Below are 18,255 nucleotides of genomic sequence, written 5' to 3' on the forward strand. Positions count from 1 at the left end.
AAAAGAAGCATCTCAAGAAAATCAATGTGAAACTGGAAATGAGGGTGGCAGTGTCTGATTTGATTCCTGGGTGTGAGAACAGCAGTGGCATACTTCCCATCACTAAGCAATTGTCGTTACTTAGGAATTTTAACACCAGGTGCGGTGGCTCATGCCTGTAATCCCAGCACTTTGGGAGGCTGAGGTGGGCAGATCACCTGAGGTCAGAAGTTTAAGACCAGCCTGGCCAACATGGTGAAACCCATCTCTATTAAGAATACAAAAATTAGCTGGGCGTGGTGGCACGAGCCTGTAATCCCAGCTACTTGGGAGGCTGAGGCTGGAGAATGGCTTAAACCCAGGAGGAGGAGGTTGCGGTGAGCCGAGATCGCGTCACTGCACTCCAGCCTGGGTGACAAGAACGAAACTCCGTCTCAAAAAAGAAAAAAAGATTTTTAAAAAATATTATTTTTTATTTTTTTTTTTTTTTGAGACGGAGTTTCGCTCTTGTCACCCAGGCTGGAGTGCAGTGGCGCGATCTCGGCTCACCGCAACCTCTGCCTCCTGGGTTCAGGCAATTCTCCTGCCTCAGCCTCCCGAGTAGCTGGGATTACAGGCACGTGCCACCGTGCCCAGCTACCTTTTTGTATTTTTAGTAGAGACGGGGTTTCACCATGTTGACCAGGATGGTCTCGATCTCTTGACCTCGTGATCCACCCGCCTCCGCCTCCCAAAGTGCTGGGATTACAGGCGTGACCCACCACGCCCAGCCCTAAAAAAGATTATTTTTTCTTCCAATTTATGGGTATTTTCCCCCCAAATAGTTGCTGTTATCAGGAGTTAAATATCTATGAAATTGTTTGGGCCTAAATTTTTTTTTTTGGCCTCAGCTTCCCAAAGTGCTGGGATTACAGGTGTGAGCCACCATGCCTGAGCATGTTTGGGGCTAACTTTAATATAGATTAAAAAAACACACACAAATGGGCAAACCCAGTGTAAAGATTTCATTTTCTTCACTGAGGATCACTTGGGTTCTACCAAGCCTCTACCACTTACTAGTTCTGCATTCCATTTTCCTCCTCTGTAAACTGGGGAAAGCAAAGGTCTTATCTCTCAGGGTTATTGTGAAGATGAAATGAGTTGACGGTATATGTAAGGCATTTTGAATGGCATACAGGAAGAGCTAAATAAAGACTGTAATAATTACCGCTGTCATACTACTACTACAACTACTCCCATTGCTCCTGCTTTATCAGTCATCTTGGGGACAAGTGACAAAACCTTTCTGAAGCTCACTTTTCATGGGGGTACCTCTATATCACAAGTTAGTTGTTTTGAATAAGGTAATAAGGTGATACATGCAGTGTTGGGCACAGTGCTTGGTAAGTGCCATTTCCCATGCTCAGTACTCCTGCCAGAGTTAATTTAAAAGTGGTCTCTCAGCAGGGCACTGTAAACCCAGCACTTTGGCAGGCTGAGGTGGGTGGATCACTGGAGGACCAGCCTGGCCAACATAGTGAAACCCCATCTCTACTAAAAATACAAAAATCAGCCGTAGTCCCAGCTGCTCAGCAGACTGAGGTGAAAGAATTGCTTGAACCTTGGAGGCAGAGGTTGCAATGCGCCAAGATTGTGCCATTGCACTCCAGTCTGGGTGACAGAGCAAGACTCAGTCTCAAAAATTCTCTTATATAAGTAATTGCACAAATGCCCAAAGATATTTGTACAGGGATGTTCAATACTGCATTGTTGATAACAGGGAAAAACAATAAATAAGATCTATAAGAGGGGATTAGTTTAAGAACCATGGAATAACCATGCTATGGAATTCTAGGTAGTCAAGTTATATGTATTCATTGGAATGATAATTACATCCTACTGTTGACTGAAAAAAATTGGGTCATTTGTATAATTCCATTTACATTTTAAAATATTTGCATTTGGAAAAGGTAATACCAAATAAAAGATATTGCCTTCTCTAATGGGAGGGGATGGATGAGACAGGAGAGCCTATGGGGGAGAGGTTCAGCTCTATTGATTGTATTTTTTTTTCTTAACCCAGATGATGATATATGACAGTTCATTATTTTCTCCTTTTTATCTTTCTGCATGTTTAAATATATGTTACACGCAAGAAGGCGTGCAGAGATTAGGTCTGAAAGAATACAAAGGAAACCAATAACTAGAGTTATTTTGGGGGCAAAACTACAAGACATGGTTTGTAAACTTTCTGCCTTGTACACATCTGTATCATTTGAGTTTTACATAATAAGCACTTACCACTTTTATAATAAAAATGAACTAAAACAAAATTGCCAATGTGTATAGACACCTCTATTTTTCTATGATTATTTAAGGAATGCTTGAGCAGAAGTACCACAATAGCAGGAGTAGATGACCATCTTGAGACCAAAGATGATAGAATGTGTGTACGACGGAGCCAGACTTACTCATTATAAGTCTTTTCAGTCTGGTCACGTCATGATAGGTATAGAAAAGCAAGCAGTGAGATATTTCCCCATCTCTTCCAGCTCTGCCAGATTCTTGGTAGTAACCCTCCATAGATTTAGGGAGAGATGCATGAATCACAAATCGCACGTCCGGTTTGTCAATCCCCATTCCAAATGCAATTGTTGCACAGATAACCTGATATAAAAGCAAAACTTATTAGACTCATAATGCACCGACTTAAAGGAACATTTTAATAATAGATGCTTCTAAAAGCTCTATCCTTTGTTTTACTTTAAAATGCACTCTACATAAAAACCTAGTATCTTAACTTGGTCCCATTATTTAGTATAACTAATCTGAGTTGTTTTTTTTTTTTTGAGACAGAGTCTAGCTCTGTTACCAGACTGGAGTGCAGTGGCGCAACCTCTGTCTCCTAGGTTCAAGCAATTCTCTTGCTCAGCCTCCCAAGTAACTGGGACTACAGGCGTGTGCCACCATGCCCAGATGGGGTTTCACCATGCTGGCCAGGATGGTCTCAATCTCTTGACCTCGTGATCCACCTGCCTTGGCCTCCCAAAGTGCTGGAATTACAGGCGTGAGCCACGCGCCTGGCCAATATGAGTTTTTACACTGATAACTTGCAATTCCATTAAGACCCAAGAAGGTAAAGTGAAGCTCAGTGTGGCCGGCACATTCTTGTGTGACTTAGTGTTGTCAGGTAAGGGAGCCAGAAGCCACTGCAGTCAGCCCAGGATGTGCTGCGCCTGTTCTGTTTTTGCTGCTGAGGTGTGGGGGGTGTTGCTCACAGAGTCATGATATCCAGGTCAGTGATCATAAGCGATGCGTTGCTCAGGAGCTCCAGGGTGCTCCCAGGGCTCCTCAGAGGTCACTGCTGCCAGCTCCTCCAATGGCTCAGGAACAACGCATTCTAACCTGCTCCACTGCTTACCATCAGTCTTCCCAGTGGCACCAGCTGATCACACACCAACTCCTTTTATTCATCAGCTGATTTAAAGTCAAAGCTTGTAAAGTTTTAATGGAAGCTCACGTGGGTAAAAGTGTGAGAGCTACTTATACCAAGAAAAGGAAAAAGGCCAAGGACTGTGGATCTTAGCCCATACAAATGACTTAGCAGAAGCAAGGTGATTGTTCACTTTCAGGAGCTTGATAAATCAGTTTTCAAGGATACCCATTTCAGTTGCGGATTTAGGATCTATTTAACCCAGACCAAAATATTATATCTCCAGGCAAAATGACATTTCACAAATAAAACTGCAAGAATTTTTTTTAGCACTTAAAAAAATAAATTGCTACTGCAAGAACAGTATTTCAAAGGCAAGTGAACTATCTGGCAGGCAGATGGAGGCTAATGACATGATTTCAGTAACTGTGAGTACCAGGGGAAGGAACTCAAGCTCTGGACAGTAAAGGGGACATTTATCAACACAGGAATGGCAGGGAGTGGCCTGCGCACTTGGCTAGACATCCATCTACATTTATGGCACTCTGATCAAAGGCAAGTCTCCTTGGAAACAGAGACTACTGTAGCTTCTAGTGATGGAGAGCAGGTGGAGACGCTGCACAGCAAGATATGTCAGCCGACAGGTCCGGAAGCGTGACCCGCAGGGTTCTGTGAAGTCCAGGTGCATTGCCCAGTGTCGGTGTGGGTACACGGCTGTGAGGCACCGTCTGTAGCCCCCAAGTGAGGCTGCGATGCTGCCAACTCTTTTGGAAAGCTCTTAGTTCTTGAAATTGGGAAAAGTGGCTTTGTTATTTCCTTCATTTCTGTGCTTTTAAAACTTCAAGCCACAATCATTCTTTGAGAAGAGTAACAGCCAAGTTTTATTCTAACTCATGAATCTAACGAGATCAAGTCTGTCTAGCTGGTGTAGGCTAACATTATATCCCTACTGTAAGGATTAGTCTGAGAGCAGAAATAATTAGATTTTTAAAAACCCCTCACTATTTTTTAACCATAGCTTTGATCCAAGATATATATATATATATATCTGCACTGTAGATTATTTATACTATACATAGCCATTTAAAGCATTTGGAAAAACATCATTCTTTTTTTTGAGACAGAGTCTTGCTCTGTTGCCCAGGCTGGAGTTCAGTGGCACAATTTTGGCTCACTGCAACCTCTACTTCCCGGTTTGCAGTGGTTCTCCTGCCTCAGCCTCCTGAGTAGCTGGGACTACAGGTGTGCACCACCATGCCAGGCTAATTTTTGTATTTGTTGTAGAAACGGGGTTTCACCATATTGTCTGGGCTGGTCTCCAACTCCTGGGCTCAAACAATCTTCCTGCCTTGGCCTCCAAAAGTGCTGGGATTACAGGCGTGAACCACCACATCTGGCCCTTTCCTGCAAATTCTTTCCTTATCATATATTGTTTTTACATGTTTTCTGGTCAGTGCTATTCCACTGATCTGCTTATAATTGCAAACAAGTATTCACGTGTTATTATTATTATTACTTTTTTTGCCATACTCTCTTAGTTATTTTCACTTGAATATTCTTCCAGGCAAACTTTAGAAAAAGTTAATCAAAGGGGGAATAAAACCACTGACATTTGGATTAAATATATAAACGAATCTGGGAAGACTGCAATCCGTATTTCAGTGAAGATAAATCAGTGATATATTTCTGAACTTTTTGCATATCTGAAATGCCTTTTTGGTTTCAACATAAATGACAATGAGTTTGGTACGAAATTCTTCGTCCGCGCCTTCCCTTTTCTGATTCTGAGGACAGTCTTCTATTATTTTTATGTATTTATTTATAACACACTTATCTGTTTCAATTACCCTGCTTTCTTACTGGGTACACTTACTGTTCTTAAGCTGAATCCCTACCTCCTTTTGTCAACAAAGATTATTTTCCCTCCATTTTAATCTTTTTGCCTTTGCACTCTCAAGTTATTCACCACATCACTGACTCAACTGCCTCCCCTGCGTCATTCCATTTGTATCTTAACACATAATCTGCTCTTAGTTTTGTTTTTCTAATTTAGATATATTACTTTTTTTTTTTTAAGATGGAGTCTTGCTCTGTTGCCCAGGCTGGAGTGCAGTGGCACTATCTCAGCTCACTGTAACCTCTGCCTCCTGGTTCAAGTGATTCTCCCACCTCAGCCTCCCGAGTAGCTGGGACTACAGATGCCCACTACCATGTCTGGCAAATTTTTGTATTTTTAGTAGAGACAGGGTTTCACCATATAGTCCAGGCTGGTCTCAAACTCCTGACCTCAGGTGATCTGCCCACCTTGGCCACCCAAAGTGCTGGGATTACAGGCGGGAGCCACCATGCCTGATCATAAATGGCATTTTCATTTCTCCCTTCAGCCAGTGATCTTCTTACAGAAGTTGTTGCTAGTTCACATATACCAATCAAGTCTTTTTATCTTTCTTGGGATACTAAACGGATACCCTCTAAAATTTTCTGTTTTCTCAGAGAAAACGATTTTGAGAGATATTTTTCCTCTGAATTTTGAAAGTAAATACTTTTTCCTGAGCCAAAACTTTTCATAGGCTCCAAGTAATTATTCATTGTTTTGCTCAAATTTATCCTTACGTTTAGAGGGACCTATCCCAGACTGGCATTTACAATAAGAAATGCCTAAAGTGTTCTTGGTTTTCCTCCCACCCACCTGGGTGAAGGCAAACTTCTAATCTCAGAAATAGATGGCCAATATTGTTAGTTACTAGGGAAATGCAAATCAAAACCACAAAGAGGGCTCGGCACAGTGGCTCATGCCTGTAATCGAAGCACTTTGGGAGGCTGAGGTGAGTGGGTCATCAGGTCAGGAGTTATCAACCAGCCTGGCCAATATGGTGAAATTCCATCTCTATTAAAAATATAAAAAGTAGCTGGGTGTGCTGGCATGTGCCTGTAATCCCAGCACCGCGGGAGGCTGAGGCAGGAGAATTGCTTGAACCTGGGAGGCGGAGGTTGCAGTGACCTGAGATAGCGCTATTGCCCTCCAGCCTGGGTGACAGAGCAAGACTCCTCTTCAAAAATAAATAAATAAAAACCCACAAAGAGATACCACTTCCCACCCAAAAGGACAAACACATTAAAAAAGATGGACAATAACAAATATTGGCGAAGATGTAGAGACACTGGTACCTCATACACCGCTGGTGAGAATGCAGAACTGCAGAGCCACTTTGGAAAGCACTTTGGCAGTTCCTTTGAAAGTCAGACAAAGAGTTGCCATTTTACCCAGCAAGTCCACTCCTAGGTGTCTACCCAGGAGAAATAAAGGCATATGTCCACGGAAAAGGTTGTACATGAATGCTCACCAAGCCATCATTCACAGTAGCCAAAAAATAGAAACACACCGGGCCTGGTGGTTCACACCTGTAATTGCAGCACTTTGGGAGGTTGAGGCAAGAGTATCACTTGAGCCCAGGAGTTCAAGAACAGGCTGGGCAACACAGGGAGACCTCATCTATACAAAAAATTAAAAAATTAGCTGGGTGTACTGGTATGCCTGTGGTCTTAGCTACTAAGGAGGCTGAGGCACTAGAATTGCCTGGCCAACATGGTGAAACCTTGTCTCCACTAAAAATATTAAACACAAAAATTAGCTGGGCGTGGTGGTATGTGTCTACAATCCCATCTACTAGGGAGGCTGAAGCTGGGAGGTGGAGGTTGCAGTGACCTGAGATCCGTCCACTGCACTGCAGTTCAGGCAACAGCGCAAAGACTCTGTCTCCAAAAAAAAAAAAGTTCACAAAGACCATATACTGTATGATTCTATTTACATGCAACATACAGAGTAAGCAATAAACTCAAGAAACAGGTTAGTAGTAGTTAGTAGATTTGTGGTTGCCAGGCCTTAGGGGGTAGGAAAATTGACTGGGTATGAGGTTTCTTTCTTTTTTTTTTTTAATGTTTTTATTTCTATTCTTTTGAGATTTCTTTTCATGGTGATCAAAAATTCCGGAATTAGCGATGATAACTGTCCAACTTTGCAAATATACTAAAAACTACTAATTTGTCTGCTTTGAAAGGATAAATTTTAGGATATGTGAATTATATCTCTCAAGCAAGTTTTTTTAATGAAAAAAAGCAACTTTAGAAGTCTCAAAGAAAATCTGTTCTTAAATTTCAGTCTTATTTTGACGTTTACTACCTTCAAGGTAAAAACAATTTGCATTCTACATGTGCATGTTTGCTTATGTGCTATAGAATATTCTTTCTATTATTTGTTTATCTTTAAAACTGTTACCTGACAGCCATCCTGATTAATCCACTTCTGCTGTACTTCATCTCTGGCAGAATCACTGAGGCCAGCATGGTAAGCAAGAGCAGAGAGCCCATCTCTTTGTAATGTGTCAGCCATGGTGTCGCATTCTCGCCTGGAGAGGCAGTAAATTATCCCTGAGTCATCTGCCAAGAAACCAAGAGTACTGAGAAGCAAGAACCTTTAACATAAACAACAACACAATTTATACTATGTTGTTAGAAATATATGAACCAAAATACATCTCCTATAGTGCTTTTTTTTTTTTTAAATTTTTGAGACAGTCTTGCTCTGTTGCCAGGCTGGAGGCGTGATCTCAGCTCACTGCAACCTCTGCCTCCTGGATTCAAGCAATTCTCCTGCCTCAGCCTCCTGAGTAGCTGGGATTACAGGTGTGTGCCACTAGCCTGACTAATTTTTGTATTTTTAGTAGAGATGGGGTTTCACCATGTTGGCCAGGATGGTCTTGATCTCCCGACCTTGTGATCCGCCCACCTTGGCCTCCCAAAGTGCTGGATTACAGGCGTGAGCCACCACGCCCGACTCAGTGTTCTTATACTGTTGGAACACCACACAGGTGAATAATTAAAGCAAAGAATTCACGTGCACTGGAAATGAGATGTGGCTTTTAATCTTGTCGCTGTTAATGACTTGTGAGGTGGACCTGGACGAACTTTGGGTTCTATTTCACACTAAATACATGTAGGATAAAAAAGCCACCCTTGGCTGGGCACAGCGGCTCATGCCTGTAATCCCAGCACTTTTTGGAGGCTGAGGAGGGTGGATCATTGGAGGTCAGGAGTTCGAGACAAGCCTGGCCAACATAGTGAAACCCTGCCTCTACTAAAAATACAAAAAAAAATTAGTCAGGTGTGATGATGGCAGGCACCTGTAATCCTAGCTACTCAGAAGGCTGAGGCAGGAGAATCACTTGAACCAGGAAGGTTTGAGCCAGTGTCTGGCCATCTAAATTTTCTTTAATGTACATGTATTATATTTATTATTATGTGTGTTCTTTTTAGAAACAGAAATTAAAGGATATTACAGAAAAGTCATCTCTCTGTGGCTGAGCCAAAGGTCTAGATACACACTTGAAGCTATTTACATTAGTTGCCTGGGGTAGGCGGGCCTGCACAGGGAAATGACTTTTTTTTGTAGATCTCTATTGTCTGATTTGTCCACATAAACATGTATACTAATTTCCAAAACATAAAATAGAAACACCAAAAAAATTCTCTATGGAAAAGTGGAAAGGGGGTTACATGGAAAACTACTAAGAATTTCAGAATCTCATTGGAGTTAATATAACTCAAAGGTAGACAGGCTTGGGAGAAGGCACTAAAACAAAAAGCTGTATAATTCATAGAATAGAATAGCTTATAGAAGCCTGAGGAAAGACACTGAAACCAAAAGTTATACATGTGTAGGAGGGACTATTTAATATATACATATTTTTAGAATTTATTGTTATCAAACCAAATGAGATTTTACAATTCCTAGAATTGAGAGGGCTGCAATAGTCTGCTCTATAAATAGCAAGTTAATGCTGTCATAATGCAAAAAGGAATGTTTAATATGCAATTTTATATATCCTACTGTGGTGCTAAAAAGACATTTATTTGTGACTTCTAGATAGTTCATGACATGGCTGTACTTACATGGGTAGTGCTTTCTGATCCATTCTAGGCAATCAAATGCCACCTTTTTGGGCTTTTTTGGTAACACGTAGTATTTCAGATTATGTCTGTTAAAGCTCATGCTAAACCTAAAAAAAGTCCCAAACATAAAAGTTAGTTATTATGAGAAAATATAGCGTTAGGTATTGTTATGGACTACATGTGTCCCCATAAAATCCTAGCCTCCAATGTGACAGTATTAAGAGTAGGAGCCTTTGGGAGGTAATTAGGTCATGAGGGGTGGAGTCATGAATGAGATTAGTGCTCAAAAATAAGCAGAGACATCACTGGCTCTCCCCACCCTCATATGTGAGTATACAAAGAGAATCCTACCACTTCTACACCAGGAAGAGGGGCCTTATCGGACACGGATCTGCCAGCACCTTGATCTTGGACTTCCTGGCTCTCAGAACCACAAGAAAGAAACGGCTGTTGTTTAAGCCACTAGTCTACAGTATTCTGTCACAGCAGCCGAGCTAACATCAGGTAGTCCTTTTTTTTTTTTTGAGACAGAGTCTCACTCTGTCACCAAGGCTGGAGTACAGTGGCATGATCTTGGCTCACTGCAACCTCCACCTCCTGGGTTCAAGCCATTTTCTTGCCACAGCCTCCCAAGTAGCTGAGATTATGGATGTCTAATACCACGCACAGCTAATTTTTGTATTTTTAGTAAAGACAGAGTTTCACCATGCTGGCCAGGCTGGTCTCGAACTCCTGATCTCAGGTGATCTGCCTGCTTTGGCCTCCCAAAGTGCTGGGATTACAGGCATGAGCCACTGTGCCTGGCCACTGTTAGTGTATTTTATGTGTGATCCAAGACAAGCCTTCTTCCAATATGGCCCAGGGAAGCCAAAAGATTGGATACCCCTGGGATACATAAAGAGTTAACTGCAGGACAATAGAAGCAGCTGAAGCCCTACTGATCACGGTCACTTTATTTTTGTTCTTGGCCTCAAATAAAATACGGCTGACTCCGAGACAGACACATGAGACAGACATGCTCCTCCTCTTCCTCTGGTCTACTATTCTTGCCCCATTTCCTCCCTCCCATTTCCTCAGTGAGCTTGTTCTCTCCATTAGCTCCTCTCTGGTATTTTCAGTCTGTTCTGTGAATTTTTCTGATGTCTCTGAATATGTTCTAGGACCACCTTTTCCAAAAACAGCAAGCCTCTGTTGATCCTATCTTCTAATCAACCCCTCTCTTTTCCTCCAATGGCAAGTTTCTCAGAAGATACTTATGTTCCCAACCAGCTAACTACACATCCAATTCCAATTATCATTAATTTTCATTTTTAATTTTGCTACTACCATTCTACCAAAATTGTTATTATTATTATTATTATTATTGTTCCAAGGCTTTTATTTATTTTATTTTTTTTTTGCAGAAAATGCAAGTGCTTTTATTGGATCTTTAAAATATGTTATAGGTACGACACCATTATTATTTATAATGAATGCTTAAGGTAAAAGTCACCCACAGACTGTAAAATTCCTGAAGGCAGTGGCTACACCTCCTTTTGCCTCTGCTGGGTGTGAACAATATAAGGTACTGAGCAGGAGCAAAGGCTTTTAAAACTAAAGTAAAGTGATGAAATTGTTATAGGGTCCTGCCCTCTAGGAACTCTATTGCTCCTCCCCATTTCAACCTGGCACGGTGGCATGCACCTGTAATCCCAGCTACTCAGGAGGCTGAGGCAGGAGAATCACTTGAACCTGGGAGGCGGAGGGTGCAGTGAGCCAAGATCACACCACTGCACTCCAGCCTGGGTAACAGAGCAAGACTCTGTCAAAAAAACAAAACAAAACAAAACAAAACAAAAAACACCCATGGGGAATAAAACCACTGGCTTTCTGTTTTGAATCTAGGTCCAACTAGATGGGCCCATGCGATAGTGAGCAGTGATCTTTCTGCATTTGGTACATGCAGACTGGTCTCTCAGACTTCACTCTTTCTGGACTTTCTGTAGTCCACTTTTTTTTTTTGAGACAGTCTTGCTCTGTCCCCTGGCTGGAGTGCAGTGGTACGATCTTGGCTCACTGCAACCTCTGCCTCCCAGGTTCAAGTGATTCTCACGCCTCAGACTCCTGAGTAGCCGGGATTACAGATGCCTGCCACCATGTCCAGCTATTTTTAGTAGAGATGGGTTTTTTTTTTTGTATTTTTAGTAGAGATGGGGTTTCGCCATATTGGCCAGACTGGTCTCAAACTCCTGACCTCAGGTGATCCTCCCACCTTGGCCTCCCAGTGTTGGGATTACAGGCGTGAGCCACTGCACCCAACCTGTATTCTACATTGTTGGCTGCTCTTACTGAAAATTCTCTATTAGGTCTTACAACTTTATATTCCCATGGAATTACTCCCCTTGCATCTCTAGTTTCTCCACCTCTGTCTCTTCTTCCTTTGCTCACTCCTTAAGTGAGAATCACTCCATAGACATCTGGCTCTCTTATCTTCTCTTCCATTATCTCCTTCAGCACTCTCACTGCTTTAAATAGCACCTAAAAGTCACATGACTGAAAGTCGCATGTGTCCCAGCTTTTGCCCTCACCTTAGACCTCTTTTCACAGTTTAAATCACATTTCAATATTTTTTTTAGACCAGTGGTCTAAAACTGGGATGCATACATTCCTAGGGGCTCACAAAGACTTTCTAAGTGTACACGAGCAAAGATAATCTTAAACAAATTCAGATCCTCAATTTTCACATCCCTTGGCTTCCTATGTGGGATTGGTTCTAGGGCCTCCTTGGATACCTAAATCCAAGGATGCTCAAGTCCCTGATACGAAATGGTGTAGTATAACTATATAACCCACGCATATCCTCCTGATACAAAATGGTGTGGCATATGTATATATAACCTATGCACATCCTCCTGATATAAAATGTTAGAGTATATGTATGTAACTTCTGCACATCCTCCTGGACACTTTAGACCAGCTCTAGATTACTTATAATATTCCATACAATATATTAAAGAAACGCCATGTAAATAGTTGCTGCACTGCCCTGTCGATAACTATGTAACATTTTCCTTCTTTCATGGTGGGGGATACAGCAGAGTATGCCTATGCATCGCTTCATTTATGGGGATGCTGCATACTGCTTGGTGCTCAGCAAATTCAAGTCTTGTTTTTTGAAACTGTCAATTTTTCTCTCAAATATTTTTGATATGCAGTTGGGTGAATCTGCAGATGCAGAAATTACAGATACGAAGGGCTGGCTGTCCTTTTTCCTAAGACTGATCTGAGAATGCTCCCACAGACAAGACATCCTGGCTGGGTGTGGTGGCTCACATCACAACATTTGGAAGGCCGAGGCAGGAGCATCACTTGAGCCCAACAGTTCAAGACCAGCTGGGCAACAAAGCGAGCCCCGTGTCTCTATTTTAAAAAAGACATACTGCTGGTTTCACCTTTCCTACTTTTCCCTTTTACAACTGTCCTACTTTCTCTAAACAAACAAACAAACAAACCAGTCCTACTTTTGATCATTCTGAATTTCACCACTGTGCACTGTTCCAGGATGTAAAAACCTCCAAAACACCAAACAAAGCCGATTGAAATATAGCATGAGTGCAGGTGAAACTTTCTTTAATTAAAGCACCAGAAATCCTTGGTAGGAGAGCCTCATTTCTTGAGGTGTTTTACTTATTTCTGTTAAGGGTGAAAAGTAACTAGGAATAAATATTTGGGCGCTTACTAGGACGTTCTAATTTGAGATTTACTGAGAATAAGATGGTGGGAATGAAGATGGCCTTCACTTTGTGATGCTGTTTCTTTCATCTCTAAAACCACAGCATGCATTACCCCAAAAGTCTTTGTGACGACAGTTAAACAATACTTTGATACACCTCTCTTATGATAGCATTTGTATGCACAAAACACCTAGAGTCCTTTTAGTGTTTGAAATGGCAGAATGTGTAGCAGATTGTGGCAAAAAAGGTAGTAGATTTAAGAATTGCCTAAGAATACAAATGATGAAGGAAATCTCAACATTTATTTGAGTCGATTTGGGTTTAAGTTGGAAACAGTGCATGAGTGTCCCCACCAATAGAAATGCTGTTGTGCCTGGGCACAGCAATGGCCTTACTGCTTTTTCCCATGTTAAAAAAAAATACTTTATTTTCAGAAAAGTGTTTTATTAATTAAAAAAAAATCTTTGGGCTGGGGGAAGTGGCTCATGCCTGTAATCCCAGAACTTTGGGAGGCCAAGGCGGGCGGATCACGAGGTCAAGAGATCAAAACCATCCTGGCCAACATGGTGAAACCCCGTCTCTACTAAAAAATACAAAAATTAACTGGGCATGATGGCGCGTGCCTGTAGTCCTAGCTACTCAGAGGCTGAGGCAGGAGAATTGCTTGAACCTGGGAGGTGGAGGTTGCAGTGAGCCAAGATCACGCCACTGCACTCCAGCCTGGCACCTGGCGACAAAGTGAGACTGTCTCAAAAATAAAAAAATTCTTTGGGTTAAAAAGAGAGACAAAAATAAGTATTGGTGAGGATATGAAAAAACCAGAACCCTCATACACCGCTAGTGAAAATGTAAAATGGCACAGCCACTTTGGAAAACAGTGTGGCAGTTCTTTAAAAGGTTAAACATAGGCTGGGTGCAGTGGTTCACACCTGTAATCCCAGCATTTTGGGAGACTGAGGTGGGTAGATCCCAAGGTCAGTAGTTTGAGACCAGCCTGGCTAATATAGTGAAACTCTGTCTCTACTAAAAATACAAAAATTAGATGGGTGTGGTGGTGCATGCCTGTAGTACCAGCTACTCAGGGGGCTGAGGCAGAAGAATCACTTGAACCTGGGAGGCGGAGGTTAAAGTGAGGCAAGATTGTGCCACTGCACTCCAGCCTGTGTTACAGAGTGAGGCTTCATCTCGAAGCAAAAAAAAAAAAACAGAAAAAAGTTAAACGTCAAGTTACTATATGACCCCATAATTTCACTCCTGGGTATATACCTAAGAGAAATGAAAACAGATGTCCACACAAAAATTTATACATGTATGATTATAGGAGCAATTTTTATAATAGTAAAAAATAAAAATGGAAACAACCCAATATCTATCAACTAATAAATAAAGAAAATGTTGTAGATGTAAACAATGGAATATTATTCACCAACAAACCATGAAAACATTATGCTAAGTAAAAGTAGACAGTCACAAAATATCACATATTGGATGATTCTATTTATATGAGATACCCAATGTAGGCAAATCTAAACATAGAGAGTGGATCGGTGGTTGCCTAGGGCTGGTGGGCGGGGTTGTGAGGTGAAAAGAAGATTGAACTGTAATGGGTATGGGTGTTTTTCGAGGGTGAGGAAATGTTATACTACTCTGGCAATGGTTGTACAACTCTGAATATACTAAAAACTTTGAATCATACTTTTAAAATATGCGAATTGTATGGTACGTGGATTATACTACAACAAAGCTGTTATTAAAAACATCTAGCACATAATCTGAATTTTTAAAAATTTGTAGACACAATTGAAAAAGCTCAGAACTGTTTACTAGTTAATTTAGTCAAACAAATTACTTTTACTAAAAATAATAAAACGACATGAGATTATAATAAAGTTGTAGATCACGAATCCAATTAAAATCAAGACAACTATCTCTACTGCAAAAAGACTGTGGGTAACTAACTAAAAGCAATATTTACACAATTTGTTTTAATGAAAAAGTTAATAGACCCTTAGAGTTTATTACACATAACAAATCTTACTCTGCCTGTTGGAAAATAAGATGTTTGGAATTACCAAATATCTACTTCAGACAGTTCCCATCAATGGATGGATAAATAAAATGTGAAATACTCGGCCAGACGGGGTGGCTCAGGCCTGTAATCCCAGCTCTTTGGGACGCCAAGGCCGATGGATCATGAGGTCAAGAGATTGAGACCATCCTGGCCAACATGGTGAAACCCCGTCTCTACTAACGTACAAAAAAATTAGCTGGGTGTGGTAGCACGTGCCTGTAGTCCCAGCTACTTGGGAGGCTGAGGCAGAAGAACTGCCTGGACCTGGGAGGCAGAGGTTGCAGTGAGCCAAGATTGCGCCCCCGCACTCCAACCTGGCGCCAGGTGACAAAGCAAGACTCTGTCTCAAAAAAAAAAAAAAAAAGCGAAATACTCACACTTTTAATAAATGAAATATTATTCACCTGTAAATACGAATGAAATACTGACCAACGCTACAACATGGACACCCTTGAAAACCATGTTCAAAAAACTAAGTTGATATATATAATCATATTCTATTTGTTTAAATGCATGTTGAAAAAACTTTCAAATTTAAAATTTTTAGGTGTCAGGTTAAAACTATACAGGATGTACACAGTTTTCCAGGATTCTTTCAGGAGGTACCTGTGACCCAAAGAAGGTATGAAGATGGCTATCTTGGTCATCCACTCCTTCCTTAAACACCCCAGACACCACGCATCTAAAATCAAATGTATTACTCATCTTCCTTCCTCCATTTCCAGTTGTGTTCAATGGTACTAGTCACTTGCTGCAGGAACTAGTATAAACTTCAACTCTGTCCACTTTTCTCATTCCATTTAGTTGCTGGTCCTGCCCTCTCTCTCAACTCTGTTTCTTCCTCCTGCTTCTGCTGTTACCACCAGCATCATCTCTCCTGCACGACTGCCATGGGCTCCCGAAGGGCTGTTCCACCTCCAACTTTCTGTTCTCCCACTCATCCTCTCCTCTAATGTCCTGCCAGTCATATCACTCACCCACATGGATCAGATCAAGCCACTTCCCAGGTTAAAGTGCCAAAAGAATACAGTCCAAACATTTTACCATGATTATGTGCAAGACCCTCCATGATCTGGCCTCAAGCTACTTTATCAGGTTCATCCCTTCTCTATTTCTCCTCTTACCCAGTGGATTAGTGGATTAGTCACCATTCCTTAGGCCTGACATGTACCTTTTTTTTCTTTGAGACAGTCTCACTCTGTCACTCAGGCTGGAGTGCAGTGGCACAATCTCAGCTCACTGCAATCTCTGCCTCCCAGGTTCAAGCAATTCTCTTGTCTCAGCCTTCCGAGTAGCTGGGACTATAGGCGCATGCCACCATACTCAGCTAATTTTTGTATTTTTAGTAGAGATGGGCTTTCACCATGTTGGCCAGGCTGGTCTCCAACTCCTGACCCCAGGTGATCCACCTGCCTTGGCCTCCCAAAGCGCTGGAATTACAGGTAAGAGCCACCACGCCTGGCCTGATCTGTACTTTTATGACGGAAACCAGCCCTGAATTTTTACTTTTTGACTGTTAAAATGCCATTCACCTACCACTTCATATAGCTGTAATAAAAAAGACAGTAACAAGTGTTGAACATGTACAAAAACTGCCACCCCTACACTGCTGAAGGTAACATAAAATGATGGAGGCGGCTGGGCGTGGGGGCTCATGCCCGTAATCCCAGCACTTTGGGAGGCCAAAGCAGGTGAATCACCTAAGGTCAGGAGTTTGAGACCAGCCTGGCCAATGTGGCAAAACCCCATCTCTACTGAAAATACAAAAATCAGCTGGGTGTGGTAGTACGTGCCTGTATTCCCAGCTACTCAGGAGCCTGAGGCAGGAGAATCGCTAGAACCTGGGAGGCGGAGTTTGCAGAGCTGAGATAGCACCACTGCACTCCAGCCTGGATGACAGAGCAAGACTCCATCTCTTAAAAAAAAAAGTTTAGCAGTTCTTAAAAATGTTAATCATGCAGTTACCACACACCCAGCAACCCAGGAAAAATAAAACTGATGTCCACAAGACAACTTCTACACAAGTGTTCACAGCACCATTACTCAAAAAAAAAAACAAAAAATGGAAACAGATCGAACATCCATCAGATGATGAATAGAGAGTAGGATACATTAAATAGAATATTTGAAAATAGAAAGGAATGAAATACTGAAACAGGCCACAACATGGAGGAACCTTAAAAGCATGCTCAGTAAAGGCCACATGTTATGTGATCCCATTTATACGAAATGTCCAGAATAGGCGCCAATCTATGGAGACAGAGTAGATGAGGGGCTGCCTAGGAATGGGAGAAGTCGGAATTGACTGCTAATGGGTATGCTGTCCCTTTCAAGGGTGACAAAAATGTCCTAAAGTTAGATAATGGTGATGACTGCACAACCCTATAAACAAACAAACAAAAGCCATTTAAGTATCAACTTTAAACAGGTGAATTTTATGGTATGCAAACTACATCTCAATATAGCTATTTTAACCTTTTGGGGTTTTTTTTGCGGCAGAGTATCACTCTGTCATCCAGGCTGGAGTGCAGTGATGTGATCTTGAATACTGCAACTTCTGCCTCCCAGGTACAACTGATTTTCCTGCCTCAATCTCCCAAGTAGCTGGTATTTCAGGTGCCTGCCACCACATCCAGCTAATTTTTGTATTTTTAGTAGGGATGGGGTTTTGCCATGTTGGCCAGGCTGGTCTCAAACACCTGACCTCAGCCTCCCAAAGTGCTGGGATTACAGGTGTGAGCCACTGGGCCCGGCCTCAGTTTAAACTTTTAAACAAACTGCTCCTCCTATAATGCCCAGTTCCTTTATAAAACTTGATCTGACCCCTTCCTCGTTAACAGCTGTCACTGGGGATTCCAGCTAATCTCGACTTCTTCAGTTCCTGCAGTTGTAATTTACATCTCGAATCACTACTTTCTTCTTTCTGCAATTTGACCTATTATTTAAAGGATTCTAAGATCAGGTATCTGGGGTTTTAAGTCCTCACTCCAACCCTTGCTAGGTATATAAAGTTATGTAATCTCTTTGTGCCTCAATTTCCTCATCTGCAGAATGAGGAAAATAAGACCTACCTTGTAAGACTTTTGGGTGCACAAGGGGGTTAACACACATAAAATGCCAATAGTGCCTGG

At 41.7% G+C, this 18,255-nt stretch overlaps 1 protein-coding gene across 8 annotated transcripts in view; it reads right to left on the reverse strand.

The window, feature by feature from the left end:
* The window catches only part of BLM (BLM RecQ like helicase), an 89,961-nt gene that overhangs the window by 22,896 nt on the left and 48,810 nt on the right, over positions 1 to 18,255 (reverse strand). For all 8 annotated transcript variants that reach the window (XM_017973912.5, XM_054257263.2, XM_002749121.7 and 5 more), the window contains 3 exons: positions 9,341 to 9,447; positions 7,668 to 7,828; positions 2,430 to 2,625 (listed from right to left, as the gene is read on the reverse strand). In XM_017973912.5, the coding sequence (XP_017829401.4) occupies positions 2,430 to 2,625; positions 7,668 to 7,828; positions 9,341 to 9,447 (464 nt within the window). The remainder of the gene's footprint in view (positions 1 to 2,429; positions 2,626 to 7,667; positions 7,829 to 9,340; positions 9,448 to 18,255) is intronic.

The sequence above is a fragment of the Callithrix jacchus genome, chromosome 6 (genome assembly GCF_049354715.1).
Source record: "Callithrix jacchus isolate 240 chromosome 6, calJac240_pri, whole genome shotgun sequence".
Taxonomy (NCBI): Eukaryota; Metazoa; Chordata; class Mammalia; order Primates; family Cebidae; genus Callithrix; species Callithrix jacchus.